Genomic DNA, 17,391 nt, shown 5'->3' on the forward strand with positions numbered 1-17,391 from the left:
TTAAGGCGTCATGGTGGGCACAACATAATTAATCAACTCGTGGGAATGACTTAGTAAGTCGTGATAACAACTCAGAAACTCGTGATATCATCATACTCAACCTGTTAAAAGACGCTTAATTGTACAATATATTTTCTAACAAATAATGAGAGTCTGTTTTGTATCGGCAATTCACATAAAAAATGCATTCTGATTGGCTGATTTTGTCGTTGCCACGAAAGGAGTACCGGTATCTTGTCCCCACGAGTAAAGTATCTCGTTCTCGCGCGTTACTAAGACGTTCCCACGTGTTAACTGTGTCGTTAGAAGAACTCATTAACTCGTGATCAGGACTTATAAGGTCGTTCTCACAATAAACTATATCATTCCAACTACATGTACTTACTTAGTAGTCCCGCTACTTACTGAGCCGCAGGAACGAGGTACTAAGCCATGGTAACAGCATAATAACATTATCATACTAAGGATGCAGGATCGCGTGACTTTATGGGGTTCCCAATTAAACGTAAATGGGTGTTAACACACCGGTAAGTTATTTTTCAAAGAACTTTTAAAAACATTTTTCTCTTACGAATTTCAACTACCGCATAAACGACATATGTTTATGCTGCTAATGGCAATGTGAAATACATCAAAATTACTTTATTTAATAACCATGTGTTCTTGTTCAAAAATTCCTTGTGTACTGCACGGTTAGGCTTCACGCGACGTGAAATTTTGTCACCGATTTCAGACGTATTCAAGGATTTAATCTTATACCTTAAGATATCGGCACAAACTGCAAGAAAACTGTTTTTCATGCACTTAAGAATTTTGCAAATGAATTTCAATAACTTGAGATATTTGCAAAAATAAAGTTTTTAACGGTGTAAACATTCTGTCCAGCCCGTGCGTGAAAAAAGCATTGATTCTACGGGATGTACATGTCGGTCTGCTTTCAGGACATGAACCGGTTTCGCATCTTATCTAACATTGACTCGTTCAAATACGAATTGGCCGTGGATTTTTCCGATGTTCTAGTTTCCAATTTTACTTATTTTTATAGGTCAGACTAAACCAGAAACGCCGTGATTTATGCTAAAGAAGTCGACGCTTTGTCCGTACGAATTCACATTTGTGTAGAATATAATGTTAGAAATTGTGAAAAGAATCTCTTCCACCCCACCCCCCTGAAATAATTATTTCCGTCCTACTCGATGTCTGTCAGGCCGTCCGTCCTTCCGCCCCTTTCATTCTAAATGTGGACCCGTGCCCAACTTCACAAACTAATGATCCGCGTTTTCTAAAACGTTACATGTAGCATCGCTATAGGGTGCATATTGTTGGGTCGTTAAGCTCCGATGATTCGTGTAAGAGTTATTGCTCGTGTGTGAATAAAATGCCATATTTTAATGAATGTTTCGTTTCCGCGTGAGAATTAATGGCTTAATGGGATCTTTTAAAAGATTTTGGCATGTTTTGAAGTTTGTCATTAAATGCTTTAAATTGATAAATATAAACTTCGGAGCCAAAGAGTTTAAGTATAAAACAAAAATAAAATTAGAGGAAGAAAAGAAAGTAATCCACTTCTGGGCTCAAACCACTGACCCTTGGATCCCCATAATGTCACAAAATATAACGATACCAACAGAACGTGAAAAGGTCACTTTAATGATCCTAATTTGCTGAAACATTAAATGCAGTATCATTTTAGCGGGGAAATATGCCCATCGTTAAAGTCGTTTCACTTAAATGTTTTTTTTATATTATGATTAACTTCATTAACGTTTGCACATTTTTATTTCCGTGCAATATCTCTGAAACGTATTAGCAAATTGAAGTTAAATGTGTAAAAGGCAGCCCCCCCCCCCCCCCATCAAGTCCAAGCTAAAAACACAACTAATTTGCCATTGTCTGTAATGTTGCTGGTAATGTGCCGCTAGGTAGGCATACATATATGTGTGTTGCTATTTATTTATATTGAGGGAAGGGGGGGGTCAAATAAATGGTCACGTTTTCCTATTTATTCGTCTATGACATGCAATACAATTTAAAATCTATATGAACTTTAATAAGCAGTTTTCTAGCAAATACAATACAGTTAAAATGTCAACCCAAACGGCAATTACTAAAATTTTGAATATGCTTATCTATCTTCTCTAAAAATATATCAATCCTGATATAAAATTGGTATTTTTACCCCACAATATCTTTAGAGAGGGGACAATTCCGTCGGGTGGGTGGGTTATTGCAATCCATGTTTTCCTGGTAAGACAAAGGTTCATGTGCAAATTATAAAGATAATCTGGTCCATTCATCTTTCACTGACTTTTTGTTTTGTTCCCATTCGTTCAATTAACTCATTCATTTACAAAGCGCATTTTTGGGAATCATCCGTCAGTTATCTGATGATCTGGTTATATAGATCCATGTTAATTGTTCTTTACATAAACTTTCCTGCGTGAAAATCATCATTATTTGTGTCCATGCATTTGCGAGTAAACTGTTTTGTTAAACAAATACAACTCAAAGAATAAAATAGAGCAACATTCATTTATTTAAATGCCATTCTCATAATACAGAAAAACGAGCCATGTACTTCCGGCGTGCATATTGCTGTGTCGGTAACCATGGTGACTTAGTGACAGTGGTGGTTGCCATGGATACTGTCCGCCTGGCCGTGCGTATGCGCATTTGCGGTTTCCAGAGAGGCAAATTTCTGGAGACGGAAACCTTAAATGCTTCATATCGTTATTATGCAAGAAATGGTTTAGCGTGTAGCAGTCTTTAGTTGTGTTTTTTTGCCTTTGATTGTTTATCATGTCGTGTTGACGGTCTGTTATGTGACTAGTCAAACAATCGGTTAGTTTATGGAACAAATCTATCTTTTGATGGATCTTCGAAACCCGTACAAACCATAAAAGCTAGAAACAAAAACGGTAGGACGTTGTTTTCCAAGAAAATAACACTAAATGGACTTCCGTTTCAATTGTATTGGAACACAGACGAGAAATTTTTGTTAAACATACATACACCCTGTACGCTGAGACAAGTGTGATTTTAAAGAGACGCATTATGATTTAAATATACATTGTATTCCTCTGTGATCTTGAACTTTGACCTGTTAATCTGAAACTCGATATTGGTCTTTCTTCCGCCATGTCTAGGCAGCGTAAACATTTATTTCATCTTACGTTAAATCACTATCTAAATATCATATGGGAACGGTTTTCATGTAACACGTGTCCTTGACCTTGAACTTGTTGACATCGATATGCATCTTCCTTTCACCCAATGTAAAAATATACTTATTGCATGATCATATTTAAAGTCGTTGCCTATATATCGAAATGGTCTAATGACTGACCATGCGACCGACCGACCAAAGGGCTTGTGTAAAGCAATATATCTCCGCTTCTTATAACAGGTGGTGGCATAATGAATGCACTACGGCATTGTATTTGAATGTTTTATGCACAAATTTACCCAGAACTAAAGGTAAGTAGGTGTGTGATATACTAATAATTTACTAAAGTGATCCATCTCGTACATTCCCGCATAAACATAAGACACAAAATACTTCTTGTAAAATATTAGAAGTATGAAATGTCTGGTCCCCTTATCGGAATTATTTACTCTGGACTGGCATTTTGTCCTGCAGCCAATGGTATAAAAATGGATAACTTTAGCAAATCAAAAAGATAATCTCTGGATATTTTTTTTGGATAAACATAACCAAAGTCAAATTACTTGGCTAAAACTTATCCAAAACGTGCACATGTTCGGTTATCATTTTTTTGGAATCGCTAACCAAAAAAGATATCATTAAATTGAAGATAATCAAAAGTTATTCGCTTGATACAAGTTATCCAGATTTGTATAATTGGTGTTTATCTAATTGGCTTATTACATACGTCTTTAGTTCACCTAAAAAGTAGGACGAAACAAACAGAATTATCTCCACTACCTGGGACCACCAAGATATCCACTCCGACCTTTGCACTGTTCCGTCGTCTGCAAGACACAAAGCATTAATTAAGGCAAGTACTTGTATAAACCTTTCTTCAATTTGGATCATGCGACCTTAAGTGTTAAGGTACATAATGATCTTTTTAAAAATGTATACCGGTATACATGATTTGCAGTTAGCATTGATGAAGCTATTCTTACTATCTGCGTTCAGCCTAAGGCACACTGTTATCATGTATTAATTACAATAATAGAAATACCCTATGAGTCTGGTTTAACCTTTGACCTAATGCTACACCATACGTACGATATGTGTCCATTTTAATTCTTTACACAAATATTACAAACCGTTACAGTCTGCTTTTGTCGTACGCATTGGATACAATTATACTGCAGACATAAATATTACACCATACTTACGGTCTGCGTCCAGTTTGTGGTAGAAAGCGCTGTAGTCCGCCTGCTTGAGATGGTGGTCGGCTGGTGCTATGTCGTACTCGTCGTACATGTAGTGAGAGATCTGGTACAGCGTGGGAGACAGGAAGCAGACGTACGCGGTGTACTCGTGGCGCGTGACGGCGCCGTCATCTGCAAACAGAAAGGAGTCGATTCGTCAGAAATGTTAAATCGTTATGAAATGCAAGGCGAGATCTGGTACATGATGGGAGTCAAGAAGATGATGTACGAAGTGTTCTCGTGTCGCGTTACGGAGCCATCGTCTGCAAACAGAAAGTTGTCCAGTTGTCAAAAATGTTAAATCGTTATGAAATGCAGTGCGAGATCTGGTAGAGCTTGCGAGACAGGAGGTAGACATACGAGGTTTACTCGTGGCGCGTGACGGCGCCTTCGTCAGCAAACAAAGCGGAGTTGATTAGGCGGAGAATCGTAAACTACCCTTGAACAATATATTAACTTTGTATCTGCAAAGTAAAGAAAAATCCCAAATTCTTTTTCTTGACCTTGACCCATTTAAACTTAAGTTTACTTTAATTTTATTTTGTAAATATTTGTGACCCGAGTTCATAGGCATGGCAGCATACAGTTGATTGAACCTTGGCCACGGTATTTCCGAATCATCTATATTATGCTCGAGTTCTGGCGCATACATTCGGATCATTCTGATAGTGTGATAGGAAGTGATCGGACGTGTTTTGAATCTGCTCTGGAAATACGAGGATTATACGTTCTGTTTCATATTTTTGGATTAATCTTTTTGTGGTTGCGTGATATAAAAAGTGGAAAGTGTGCTTGGATATTATGCTCTAGGAAAAATATATTTCATATAGTACTTTTGAGTACTTTTTAGAGCATGAAATATATTTTCGCTACAAATATCTCATCGACCTAGCTTTCGTGAGCGAGTGTTCACACGTTTAACATCGGGGAATAATTCTTAATTCCTATTGATCCTGTTTTGCACCTCGAATCGGGATTGTGCATTTTGTTGGTAGTATCAAAGTTTTATACCTGGATAGTTTGCCTGGAGGAAGTATTCACGCCAATATTGACGAGTTCACCAGGTAATTATCTTTGACACGGTTGAGTGAAACGCAAGTACCCAAGATGGCTACCGGAAATAACTCTCAATGTAGAGATAATTTTCTCTCAATGCTGGATAACGATAAAGATCTGTCAGCCTGTCTAACACAGAAAGCAGATGATGCTGAGGACATTGGTTTCAATCTAAATCCATCACACCAAAGCATGAAGGTCGATAATAACACGGACAGCAAAGACCGTACACCGGATACATTAAGTACAGTCCTCACTACTGATGATGATATCGACTTAACGCAGTCACAGTCACAATCGCTTATCTCTGGTAAGGTCCCAAACACCAGAAAGAACAATAAAAAGACAGTAACTACACGTGTAACAAAACCCAAAAGGCAAGCGCAATCGACGACACCTAACTCAACCCCAGTAGCCCAAACCAAAGGGAAACGAAACAATAAGAAACGTCGACTCTCGGACTCAGATACACAAGAAAACGAAAGTACACCATCTAGAATTGCGGAAAATGTATGCATTGTTACAGCCTTAAATAAACTTACAAACCAAATGCGTGCCAGTTTTGAAAGTGTTTATCGAAAAATCGAGAACAAGGTCAGAAAGAGAAGCGATTTCTTATCTTGCTACGATTGCGAATCTTATTGGTAAAGACAAGGTAACACTGCGCAGAAACAAACTGGTTCCGCGACATGACGCTGACAACCGGAACGACAGTTGGGCGGAAGTACGACGAGACACATATAGACACGTTACCCGCGGATCAAACGCCCACGAACACAGACAAACAAACACTTCGGAACAAACAGGTGCGAGCCATGGGTCCCGTATGGGGTGACGACCGTGGCTACACCGGAAACGGAAGAATAAACAAGGGACACTACTCCAAGAATGAACGGCGCCCCTACAGAGAAACAGCCCACCGGCGCTATTAGGTGACATGCGGGTTTTGAAATCCAAATGGGTTTAATAAAAAAACATTCATCTGAAAATTTTATGCTCAGAAAATCATGCATTGATAATTTGAATCTATATATCGTTGGGATCGCCGAAAGTCATTTATAGAAATCCGAAAAAAACATTGGAAAGGTACAGTTGGTATGGAAACAACTGAACCGAAACACATATGAACGCCCCAAAAGGAAGCGGTGGAGTCGGTATTTTTGTGAAAAATGAACTATTTGAAAGCTTCCATATTAAGCTGTTAGATAAATCCAACGAAGGAATAATATGGATATCCCTAGAAAGCAGATATACCACGGAAAGTTTGAAAGTATGTGTCTGCTATTTACCGCCATCAAACTCGTCGAGACAGATAAATGTAAACGATTTTTTGGCGCACTTCTAGGTCAAATTTACGTCTACCAAAATGAGACAATACTGACAGTGGTTGGTGATTTCAACGCACGTATCGGAGATACAGATGATTTCATTTCCGGAATTGACTCACTAGTACAGCGTGACGTAATTGACTATGTGAAAAATCAATATTGTAAACCTTTCATAGACTTTCTACTAAGTGCTATCTTGTGTATACTTAACGGAAGAAACACAACGAAAAATGACTTCACTAGCGTTTCAACGCGTGGATATGCAGTAGTCGACTACTGTTTAGTGCCATACGAACAGTTACACAAATTTACGGACTTTCAAGTTTTGCCCCCATATCCTTTAGTATCAGAATCATTAAACATTAACAGCCTAAATAAACATATTTTTCCTGGTCATGCACTCCTGAAATGAAATATAAGTCTTACTACAGTTTTAGAAACGGTAACAGCCCCAGACAACAGTAATATACGCCCAATGGAAAGCACACGATATGATGATTTCCTTCAAATACTCCGGAGTCAGATGGACATGCAACTTAATCCCAAAATTGTACCGTTATGCAAAACACCCGGTAAATCGAGGAAAAAAGCATGGTGGAATGAAGACCTCGGTGTAAAATGGTCAAACGTGCGCATCGCAGAAAGGATCTTAACTTGCTGTAAAAACAGATCGCTACGGATCAGCCTTAAGCGCATTTATATTCATGAAAGATCGATATTTGATAGGTCTGTACAAACTTGCAAGATGTGCCACTTAAAGGAACAACAACGTAAGTTACTTGAATCGTGTGAATCAAACAACTCAGAGTTTTGGAAAACAATCGGGAAAGTAGGTCTAGGATCTGAACGCAACAATAAAATACATATGGAAGTTAAAACAGTCGATGAAACTTACACGTGCGACTTACCAACAGTGTTAAACAAGTAGAAATCCTGCTTCCAAAAGCTATTTACAACCGATGTACATTACCCATTGAAACAAAAACCATGCGGCATCGGACCTACCCCACTGAATAGCGGTATTAGTATACTAGATGTTTTAAACGCAATAAATAGTCTTAACAAAAACAAATCACCAGGCTATGACCAGATACCAAGTGAAGTGTTAAATAACAATACTTGTTTATATTACTTGCACAGATTATTCTGCGTATGTTTTGAAACAGGAAAAATCCCAAAATCATGGAAACACGGTATAATTACACCTGTATTAAAAGATCCTTCAACCGATGCACGAGACCCAATTAACTACAGAGGTATAACGGTTACTTCGGCCGTCTATAAAGCCTACTGCGCTGTGCTGAACAAAAAAATTGACAACCTGGGCTAAAATATGTGACAATCAAAACGGCTTTAGATCCAAGCGTAGTACAACTGATCATTTATCAACGCTAAGCGGCATACTAGAATGCAGAAAACGTAAACGACTATCGACATACATCGCTTGCGTGGACTTTTCTAAAGCCTATGACCGAATACACCATGGACTGCTTTTTAATAAACTATCGAGTTTAGGCATAGAAGGTTAATGTCTGGACGCAATTAAGTCATTATATGACTCCGTTAGGTGCGCGGTAAAACTGAATAATTATCTAACGGACTGGTTCGACGTGAACATCGGATTAAAGCAAGGATGTTTGTTATCAACGACCCTATTTAATCTGTACATACATGATTTGAGTGAACTCTTAAATAATAGCGATGAAGGCATTGAATTGGATGAAAAATTGGTGAATCACCTATTTTACGCGGATGACCTTATATTGTTAGCAAAAAAAGAAGAACACCTACAGCTACTGATCGATATATTATCTCAATGGTGCACGATTAACAACATGACAATAAATCACAATAAAACGAAAATCTTACATTTTAGAACAGTTAAAACATCACCGACGGAGTTTGTGTTCAAGTGTAACCAAGCAATTATAGAACGAGTCAGTCGATATCGTTATCTGGGCCTCGTTTTAACCTATAACCGCAAAACACGTAGCACAGTCTGCATCTAGAGCGCTAGGATTACTGATCTCGAAGTACAAAGCACTAGGTGGAATGGATTATGAAGTCTTTACTAAGCTATACGACACAATGGTGTGGCCAACAATAAGCTACAGAGCTGCAATATGGGGAATACAGGAATTCACATGTATAAATGCCGTCCATCACAAAGCCTGTCGCTTCTTCCTAGGTGTAGGGAGATATACACCAAACGCAGCAGTCACAGGCGATATGGGATGGACCCCACCGCACATTCGACAATGGAAATCAGTGTTAGGACAATGGTTTCGCTTAAACAGGATGGACGATAACAGACTTAATAAACAGTGTTTTGACTACTTAACTAGACAGGGCGCACGACGAAACAACTGGAGCAAAACGATAATCTTATCAGTCAATACAAAACTGCAAAATGCCGCTCTCAGCCATGGACACACATACAGCAAAGCTCAACAAACGTCGATAATTAATAGCTATCAACAAGCCATGTTGAACGAATTTAAGCTTAAATGGGAAGTCACCGTTAATAGAGAACATGGTCAAATACGCGCAAATGTGGGTAATAAACTTCGGAACTAAAGGCAGTTTAAAACAGAATTCACTGTAGAGCCATACGTCAAGTGTTCTACGAAAAGTCGAGCACAACGTAGTGCCTTGGCAAAATTCCGCTGTGGTGTTGCACCTCTTCGTATAGAAACAGGACGATATGAAGGTGTACCAGAAAATGAACGATATTGTTTTATCTGTAAGACGTGTGTCGAAAGTGAAGAACATGCCCTAGTGATGTGTCCGCTATATGAAAATATAAGATCCCATTTAACATAAAGTGCTCTTCTGGTAAACCAACATTTCAACACATTAAACCCAAGAGAGAAAATGAACTTCTTGCTGTCAGATGACCGCATCATTAAACCCAGTGCCAGAGCTTGTCATGACATTTTAATGAAGCGACGCAACCACATGTACATATAATCCATTTAATGTGTGCGCATAGTCAATTTCGTATCAAATAATAATATACATTGTACTACATAATTTTATCTTATTGTATTGTTTGATGATATATATATTTTTTATTTTAAGAAAACTAATAATTTTAAACCGAATTTCATCAGGATCTTTTTTATATTTCTAACAGTTGTAATTTTTATTTATTTTAAAAACATTAATCATTTTAAATCGAATTTCCTTAAGAATCTTTCTTTATATTTCTAACAGATATGAAAGATTCTATGTTGTATATAATCGTTGAACATTTTTAGAATTTTTAGAACTATCGTTCCTCGTAACTCTTTTAGAGTGGTTTTGTACATATGTATATAATGATTTTGTACTATTTTATGGTGTTTTATGTACAAAAGTGAGACGTTAATAAACTATTCTGTCTGTCTGTCTGTCTTCACTCACGGTTGATGTCATAGACCTTGAACTCCGCTGCGAACTCCTCCAGGGTGAAGATGCCGTCGTGGTTGCTGTCCGAGCTGTCGTACATGTGAGCCGCCGTGACGTCATAAGGCTTCAGCAGAAGCACGTTGATCCTAAAAACGCCAATCGTCACATGCGTTAAACGTTGCGTATAGGGTTTTTTCCCGACATATTTGCTCGTTTCATTATTTATAAAGTAACATTAAGGGGTTATTTTCAGTTAACAAATGCATCGTTCGATGTGAATATATTTCCACTTTCTCGCAATACCATACGATTACCGTATTATGACTATTAAGCGCTCTAATCCCCCTAAATGAAAAATAATAAGTGACTATTATCCGACATCCTCACACCCTACATTCAATCGCGCAAATGTATCCTTAGGAATAATGGAACCGCAGAAGAGTTCTTGTTATCTACCATCTATGTTTTTAAGGCATATTCGCGTCCCGTCGCTTTAAAGTTTCGCCACGGACGCTTTATATATATATATATTTAATAGTGCAATTTTGTTTTTCAGAAAATTTGATTTTTCGTTATAATATGATTATTTATCATTCAAAATGATGTTTTCACTAATTAATATCATAGCCACACGCTAACCATCTGTGCGCTTAAACATATAAAAAACGCACACTTTCGCTTAATATTCCAACGCCCGTGCGTTTACATTTTAATGGTGTTATTCCCATCTTCTTCGCTTTAACGTATAACCATAACGTTACTTGCGGTAACGGGTCAATAAAGGGCGTTTTTTTTCGACTTGAGCGTGTTATCGGACCTTTAAGGCGTATATCCACGCTTCTTCGCTTTAACTAACCGTTAAGGAACTACTTTCCCAATCCGTCGTATTAACGTGTCCTTAGGAGTACATGCACACACTTCATCGCATACAATTATACTTCAGTGGCTATTTCACATAACAGTAAGAAGTGCCAATTCCACTTCCTCTTGTAAAAATATCACCAAGGGAAAATCCTTTACTTGCATGTCTTAACGTAAAATCTAGGTACTTACAACAAAACGCCTGGAACGAAATTATCAGTATTTTAACCCATTTATGCCTAGTGGACTCTCCCATCCTTCTAAATTGGATCAATTTATTTCCAAAATTAAGGATGTCTAGTATATTTATTTCTTTATTTAGAATATTTCTTACAGAAATTCCTTTAAGCAAACAGCGCAGACCCTGATGAGACGCCGCATCATGCGGCGTCTCATCTGGGTCTACGCTGTTTGCCAAGGCTTTTTTTCTAGACGCGAGGCATACATGGGTTAATGACTGGATTTCCTAAAGCTTGTGTAAACAAACATTGTAGCTTCAAATGCTCTCATAGCACTAGACGTTTCGACAAATATTTATTGTATTTAAGTTATTCAACAATGTTTCCGAAATAATTAAATTTGAATTAATCTATTTGAACATCTATGGATGAGGCAATTTAACAGTCAATATTCAATCAAGAAAGGTCCAGCAAGTCACTTACCCGGCACCGAGGCCAACTAAAGCCAAAAGAAGGACACATGTATGGAAGCGCATTGTGGCGTCTGCAAAAACAAAGATATTGGTTGTACATCGGTCTTATCGCAGGTCGCTTATCGAATTAGCGTTGAATGTACACTGGAGCGTTATAAGATAGTACATATAAATCACGATTTTACAATTTAACAATAACTATAAGATATACATGTAGTTTAAACTGCATATTTCACTCTTATCATGTATTGATAACATCAGCTATTATTTTGTTTCTTGTGCTTTTAGTTAAACGCTAGCAATACTTCCATGTAAAACAGCTATGGCGTCAAACTAATGTATGGAAGTACCAGTAAACTAGTACTCAGGAACACTCCCTTTCCGGCATCCGAGAAAGGGCAGGATGTGCACGTACCATTCATGAATACTTATCCTATCCACCGAGCAACTTATCCCAATTTCATTCTCATCGCTCGAGCTGAAATAGATCAGTTTTAACCAAATACTATATTGGAGTTCTATCAATACTCACTGTCTGCGACTGAGAAGATAATGATGTCTGCGGTGTTTTACTTTAATTGCAATGTCGTGATCGCTTGGACAGATAAGGCTTGGACTTTTGTAGGCCATGCGCTCAACGGTTGGTTTACCATTTGTGTCGGCCAGAAGGCTGTTCACCTACTAGTGTATCGCATCGTCTGGCGAGAAGCTATCATGTCCGCTTACAAGACCACAACACTTTGCGGAAAGGATATCTCCTGACCAAACTTCTCGAACCACCATTAGATGAGCAACCTTTGGACATAACAAAAACTTTGCATAATATATCGATATACCCATTTGTTGTGTATGACACATCCCATATTTGGTGTGTAACAGGGTGTTTTTGTTCTAGCTGTAAGTTTGTCCGTCAGATTCGAGAATTATCGGTCACAACCCAATGCGTTTGACCATTGTGTTAACATAAACAACATAACATGGTTGAAGTAGACGAGATAAAGTTTCCATTACGAAAAACTAGAATTGCCATATATAATTGTTCAGATATGTTGCGGTGTTAAAATTAAGTAATCAAACTATATTCAGAAATAAGCTGTAATTGTAAAATTTACCAGAGGTTTCTATCGGGTTGGGGAGGCGCGCGAATTTTACCACTATATATCATCATTGTTAGATGTTATGCATTGTAAGTAGGGTCGTAATATTTGTACTACTGTTATCGTTTAGTTATATCAATTCATAAATCGTGCTTAGTTGAGTTGCAATATCTTCAGAGGTACGAAGTATTCGAATACGCGGCTATTATTATCGTATGGAAAGACTCCACGCATGATATAACTTGTATGTTGGTATAATGGTCTACAGTATCCTAAAGTCCATTATCTACATACTGCTATCTGTCTTTCACATTCGACGAAATGATAATTAGCCGTGAACCAATGTTGATATGACAATATTTCTTCTTGTGAATAGATACCTGCGTTTGCTTTAAGAATAAGACGTACCGGTAACAAGAATGTTAAATATCAAATAATCATTATACTTTTTTCAATAATTCATGTTTCTTTTAAAGTAAGCACGTTACCAGAACCACAACACTTGTATACGTATGCAATCACAATTGCTTTGTAGCAAATACGTTTAAATTATACTATGTTTAATTATCGTCAAATAACTACAAATCCTCAACGTAGGATGCTAGCATTTTTAAATTAAATAATGGGTAATTATTCAATATTTGATGAAATTGTTGTTATTGTTGATACAATTATCCCCGTAATATGGTCTATTGCGCTAAGTGCTAATACAATCATCGTATTACCACATAATTGTTAAGACATCGGATGATAAGGATCGACACAATGTTGCCACATCAAGGTGGATATAATATAATTATTTACTTATTAACAGAATTGGGTTATTTAAAAATGCCAACCGGTATATGAAGTTCGGGATTTAAATGGGGATTCAGTTGAATGAAAATGCAGTGATATTGAATATATTTTTATGCATAGAACAAATTATCAGCATTGCTTTGCTTTTTAAATGTACGAAATATATTATTGTTAAGTATATTTATATCCTGCATTAATTGAAAAGCTCACCAACTGAGGTCGAACCACCAAGTTATGAAATAATAAACGCTTACAACGAATTATGTAAATGCTAAAAAATATATATTATAAAAGACCATAGTCATGCAATATAAACACACATACACGCGTAACAGCTTTTCTCAAAAGTGTGGCATGTTTGGAAAACACAAAAAAGAGAAGGACGAAGAAAAATAAATAGAATTTATTATATATTAACAAAACATATAAACACGTACAATTGTATAAACCAGCCTGTTTTTCACCCTGAAAAAAGACATATAAAATACATTCTCTAGGTCTTTGACACTGAGAAGTGCAGCATCCTGCAAGTACGTAGATGACTATAACCAATACTGACCAATACTGCACAACTGAACCCTCAAAGGGCATACATTCGCAAGTGAAGAAACATCAAAGTATCTTGTTGTGGAATTGACGAAGTCCTGGAAGCCTCACATCCAGAATACAAGAAGGAAATGGAACAGTGCACTTGGATTCCTCTGCAGGGATCAAAGGTTAGGAAAGGAGAATGTAAAAAGTGCTGCCTACTTTTCAATAGTTCGCCCACATCTGGAATATTATAGCACGGTCTGGAATCCATATCAGAAGGGTCAGATTCACAACCTGAAGATGGTAATGGGAAGGGCAACAAGGTATGTGATGAACGGCTAACATACACCAGCAGCGTCACATCCATGCTGGAACACCTGTAGTGGGAAACCCTGGAGTCACGAAGAACTAATGCCCGGCTGGCGATGATCTACAAGATATACATTGACATTATAGACATCTCAGCAACAAAATAACTTTCCTCAGACTCAAGCAGGATCCGGTCAAACCATTAAATTAAGTTCTTGCCTATCTCCACATCAACACCCTACCCTACAACAGTCATAACTTTTTCCCGGAATAATACCAAACTGGAACAGCTTTCCAGCCTCCGCCGCCGATCGAATCCCCTGACTTGGTATCTTTCAAGTAGAGGCTAGCACAATTAAGCTTCTAAGCAAGATGTCGGTGCCGGCTACAAAGTAACTGTCAATGACCCATCATGGCTGCGTCGGTTGAGGTTCAATCCTCTTGGCGGCCACCGTAGCATAAGAGAGAGGGATGCAACGTAGCTGGGGACGCATCTTTACTGTCCTTCTGACTCTTAACTTTCAAGCTCTTCTGACTTTACTATTTTCTCACTCTTTACTTTATCCTCTCACCACCAGTCATATAATTGTCAATCTTGACGGCAGCGACGTACGATGTAGATGTAGAAACCTAAAAAATATTCTAGTATATCTCACTCCCCCCCCGCCCCCGGCAACCTTCACAATCATGTTCTTCCGTGTTTTACACTTTACAAAAAATCGGGTTATTTTTAGAATTTCATACTCGTGACTGTCACGTGATGAAGTCAGCTGAAGCGGAGTAACAAAAAAATAAGGAAAACAAAAATGTCAACTAAAGACACAGAGAAAACTCCGCTGATCAAAACGTATGACGAACCCGAAGTGGAGCTCGCGGGGTGTGGGGCGACGCTACCATGCAACCCAAAACGAGGGCTTCATCGATATCTTATCCTCATTATTATGTGCTTCCTAAGTTTTGGTAAGAAGTTAGTTTGTTTTCTTATGTATCTTTACATGATCGTATCCAATTTTCGCCAGTCTTATCATATTTAACAAAATGTATAATGTCTCACCTTTTATTTCAGATGATTTTCTTATTTATTTAATGAACATTATGTAAATAACACAATGACAACGAGACGATCTAGTGCAGTAAAGGATGCTTCATAGTTCCTCTACTCCACGTCTTCTTCCGGTAAAGCCCAAGTCTCACTATTGTCGGTAGAGCCCTGGTCCATCATGGTTTGCTAACGTCGGTTGACCGGCGAGAACCGGGATGATTTGTAGAATTTTTTTAACGCTGTCACACTATTTCCTGGTGCTGCCCCGGGTCAACAGCCCGGCAGAGTCCCGTTCAACCCCAGACTGGCTACGAATTATACAGGTGAAGCGCTGGCAGAGCCCTGGTTTTTCGCCGGTTATGCCCTGGTTGAGCCCCCGTGAAAGCCGGCTGCATCCCGGTATACCGTAACTCCGCACTCACCGGGGCTATACTGGCATCAGACCCCGACAGAGCTACGGCAATGCCCTGGTTTAACCCCGGTCATTGCCAGTAATGCCCCGGCAGAGCGGGTGAATGCTGGTGGTGTCCCTGCAGAGTTCCGGTTTACTTAAGTACCATAGCTATACCGTAACTCTGCCGGCATACACCGGGGGGTTGCCGTAGCTCTACCGGGGTCTGTATAGGCCCCGGTGGAGCTACAGTGCCATCCCAGTTGTTCCTGTTGATGTCCCGGTTGTTCCCAGTTCCACGCCGGTCATTGCTGGTCCTTTCTGGTGACTCCCGGTTCATCGGGGAGGTATTAAACATTTTCCCAGTGGAGCCCTGGTTGTCCCCGGTTCATCCCGGCGGAGCCTCAGTTCATCCCGGTAGGGTCGTGGTTCATCCCAGAAGATGCCGGATCACGCACCGTGGCGCCGCGTCTCATAGTGAGACTGAGCCTTAAAGGTCAGGAGTCTAAATCTATAGACTGTACGGTTGACCTACATGTAACTGAGAGATGAGACAGCCACTGGGCCTCTACCAATTTAAAATCTAAAAGACTATATAGGTAATAAAACTATGTAAAGGCTTTGGCTGGTTACGCTCTCCTAGAGGGTGAGGCTCTGAGCTGGAGTCAGTGACAAGGATGGGCAGTTATTGGTATCACGATGGTAAATGTTCCTGTAATGTTCCACCTGTAAACACTTTTAAACTAACACCCAACGGAGCACCTTTTGTACAGTTTTCACACTTTAACCAATAGGCGCACACAAAAAATCTTCTATTTAGAAGGAGTGCTGTATCAGAAGATGAAGAGTAGAAAATTTCATCATTTCCAATGATGATTGAATAGAAAGGTTTATCAGTACTCTCATGATTGGACCCAAAGTTCAACACAAGGATTAGACCATACTGCATGGTTAAAATCTGGTTAACTGAAATGGTTGAAGCTAGGACAGAGTGCTAATCTTTTTAACCAGACAACTTTTCAGCTCATGGTTACTTTAAAGTATAGAATGTTTATTTTTTGTGATTGGTCGATAATATTAAAAAGCTTGCAGGTCTAATCATAATAATGATAAATTCTGTATTTTCAAACATAACATATTAAGATGCATATATCATTACAACTGTTTAAAAAAACATTTTTGAAAAATACATTTGTTATTTAAGCTCAATTTGTCGTTGTTGGCTCAGGTACTACTTAAAAGTACCCCAGGTACTCTTAAGTATAATAATATAAACTATGTACAGAAAATACCCCAAAGCTCCAGGCCATACTCCATGGTACTTTTTAGTATATTTTCTGTACCCCTGGTAATTAGTAGTATACTTTAGTACCCAGGATACTTTAACTCTTTCAGTGCTGGACCCAAATTTTGAAGGCCTTGCAAACAGCTTGGATTCAGATGAGACGCCACAGGACGTGGCGTCTCATCAGGATCCAAACTGTTTGCCATTCTAATAGTATTTTTTGAAAAAAATCGAAGAAAATGCTAAT

At 38.5% G+C, this 17,391-nt stretch overlaps 2 protein-coding genes across 3 annotated transcripts in view; one reads left to right on the forward strand and one right to left on the reverse strand.

Annotated features, from left to right (window-relative positions):
* Window positions 1-2,518: 2,518 nt before the first annotated feature.
* Window positions 2,519-12,320, reverse strand: LOC127833305 (uncharacterized). 2 transcript variants are annotated; one of them, XM_052358487.1, is made up of 6 exons: window positions 12,224-12,320; window positions 11,702-11,762; window positions 10,194-10,324; window positions 4,369-4,536; window positions 3,947-3,993; window positions 2,519-2,698 (listed from the first exon to the last, which is right to left on the reverse strand). In XM_052358487.1, the coding sequence occupies exons 2-6, from the start codon at window positions 11,752-11,754 to the stop codon at window positions 2,618-2,620; spliced, it is 480 nt and encodes a 159-aa protein (XP_052214447.1). In that variant the 5' UTR covers window positions 11,755-11,762; window positions 12,224-12,320; the 3' UTR covers window positions 2,519-2,617. The 2 variants fall into 2 exon arrangements, with proteins under 2 accessions (XP_052214447.1, XP_052214446.1); XM_052358486.1 differs by lacking the exon at window positions 12,224-12,320 and adding an exon at window positions 12,107-12,128.
* A 2,850-nt stretch (window positions 12,321-15,170) lies between these two features.
* LOC127833297 (major facilitator superfamily domain-containing protein 1-like) overlaps window positions 15,171-17,391 on the forward strand; it is a 30,411-nt gene continuing 28,190 nt past the window's right edge. Inside the window, exon 1 of the mRNA XM_052358476.1 lies at window positions 15,171-15,386. Within this exon, the coding sequence (XP_052214436.1) occupies window positions 15,233-15,386 (154 nt within the window). The 5' untranslated portion in view covers window positions 15,171-15,232. The remainder of the gene's footprint in view (window positions 15,387-17,391) is intronic.

Source organism: Dreissena polymorpha, chromosome 6 (genome assembly GCF_020536995.1).
Source record: "Dreissena polymorpha isolate Duluth1 chromosome 6, UMN_Dpol_1.0, whole genome shotgun sequence".
Classification (NCBI taxonomy): domain Eukaryota; kingdom Metazoa; phylum Mollusca; class Bivalvia; order Myida; family Dreissenidae; genus Dreissena; species Dreissena polymorpha.

Coding starts and splice junctions, on each gene's coding strand:
- LOC127833305 (XM_052358486.1), bottom strand. Junction 3,994..4,368: donor CCACAAACTGGACGCAGACC/GTAAGTATGGTG, acceptor TGTGTCTTGCAG/ACGACGGAACAGTGCAAAGG. Junction 2,699..3,946: donor GGATATCTTGGTGGTCCCAG/GTAGTGGAGATA, acceptor TTCCGTCTCCAG/AAATTTGCCTCTCTGGAAAC.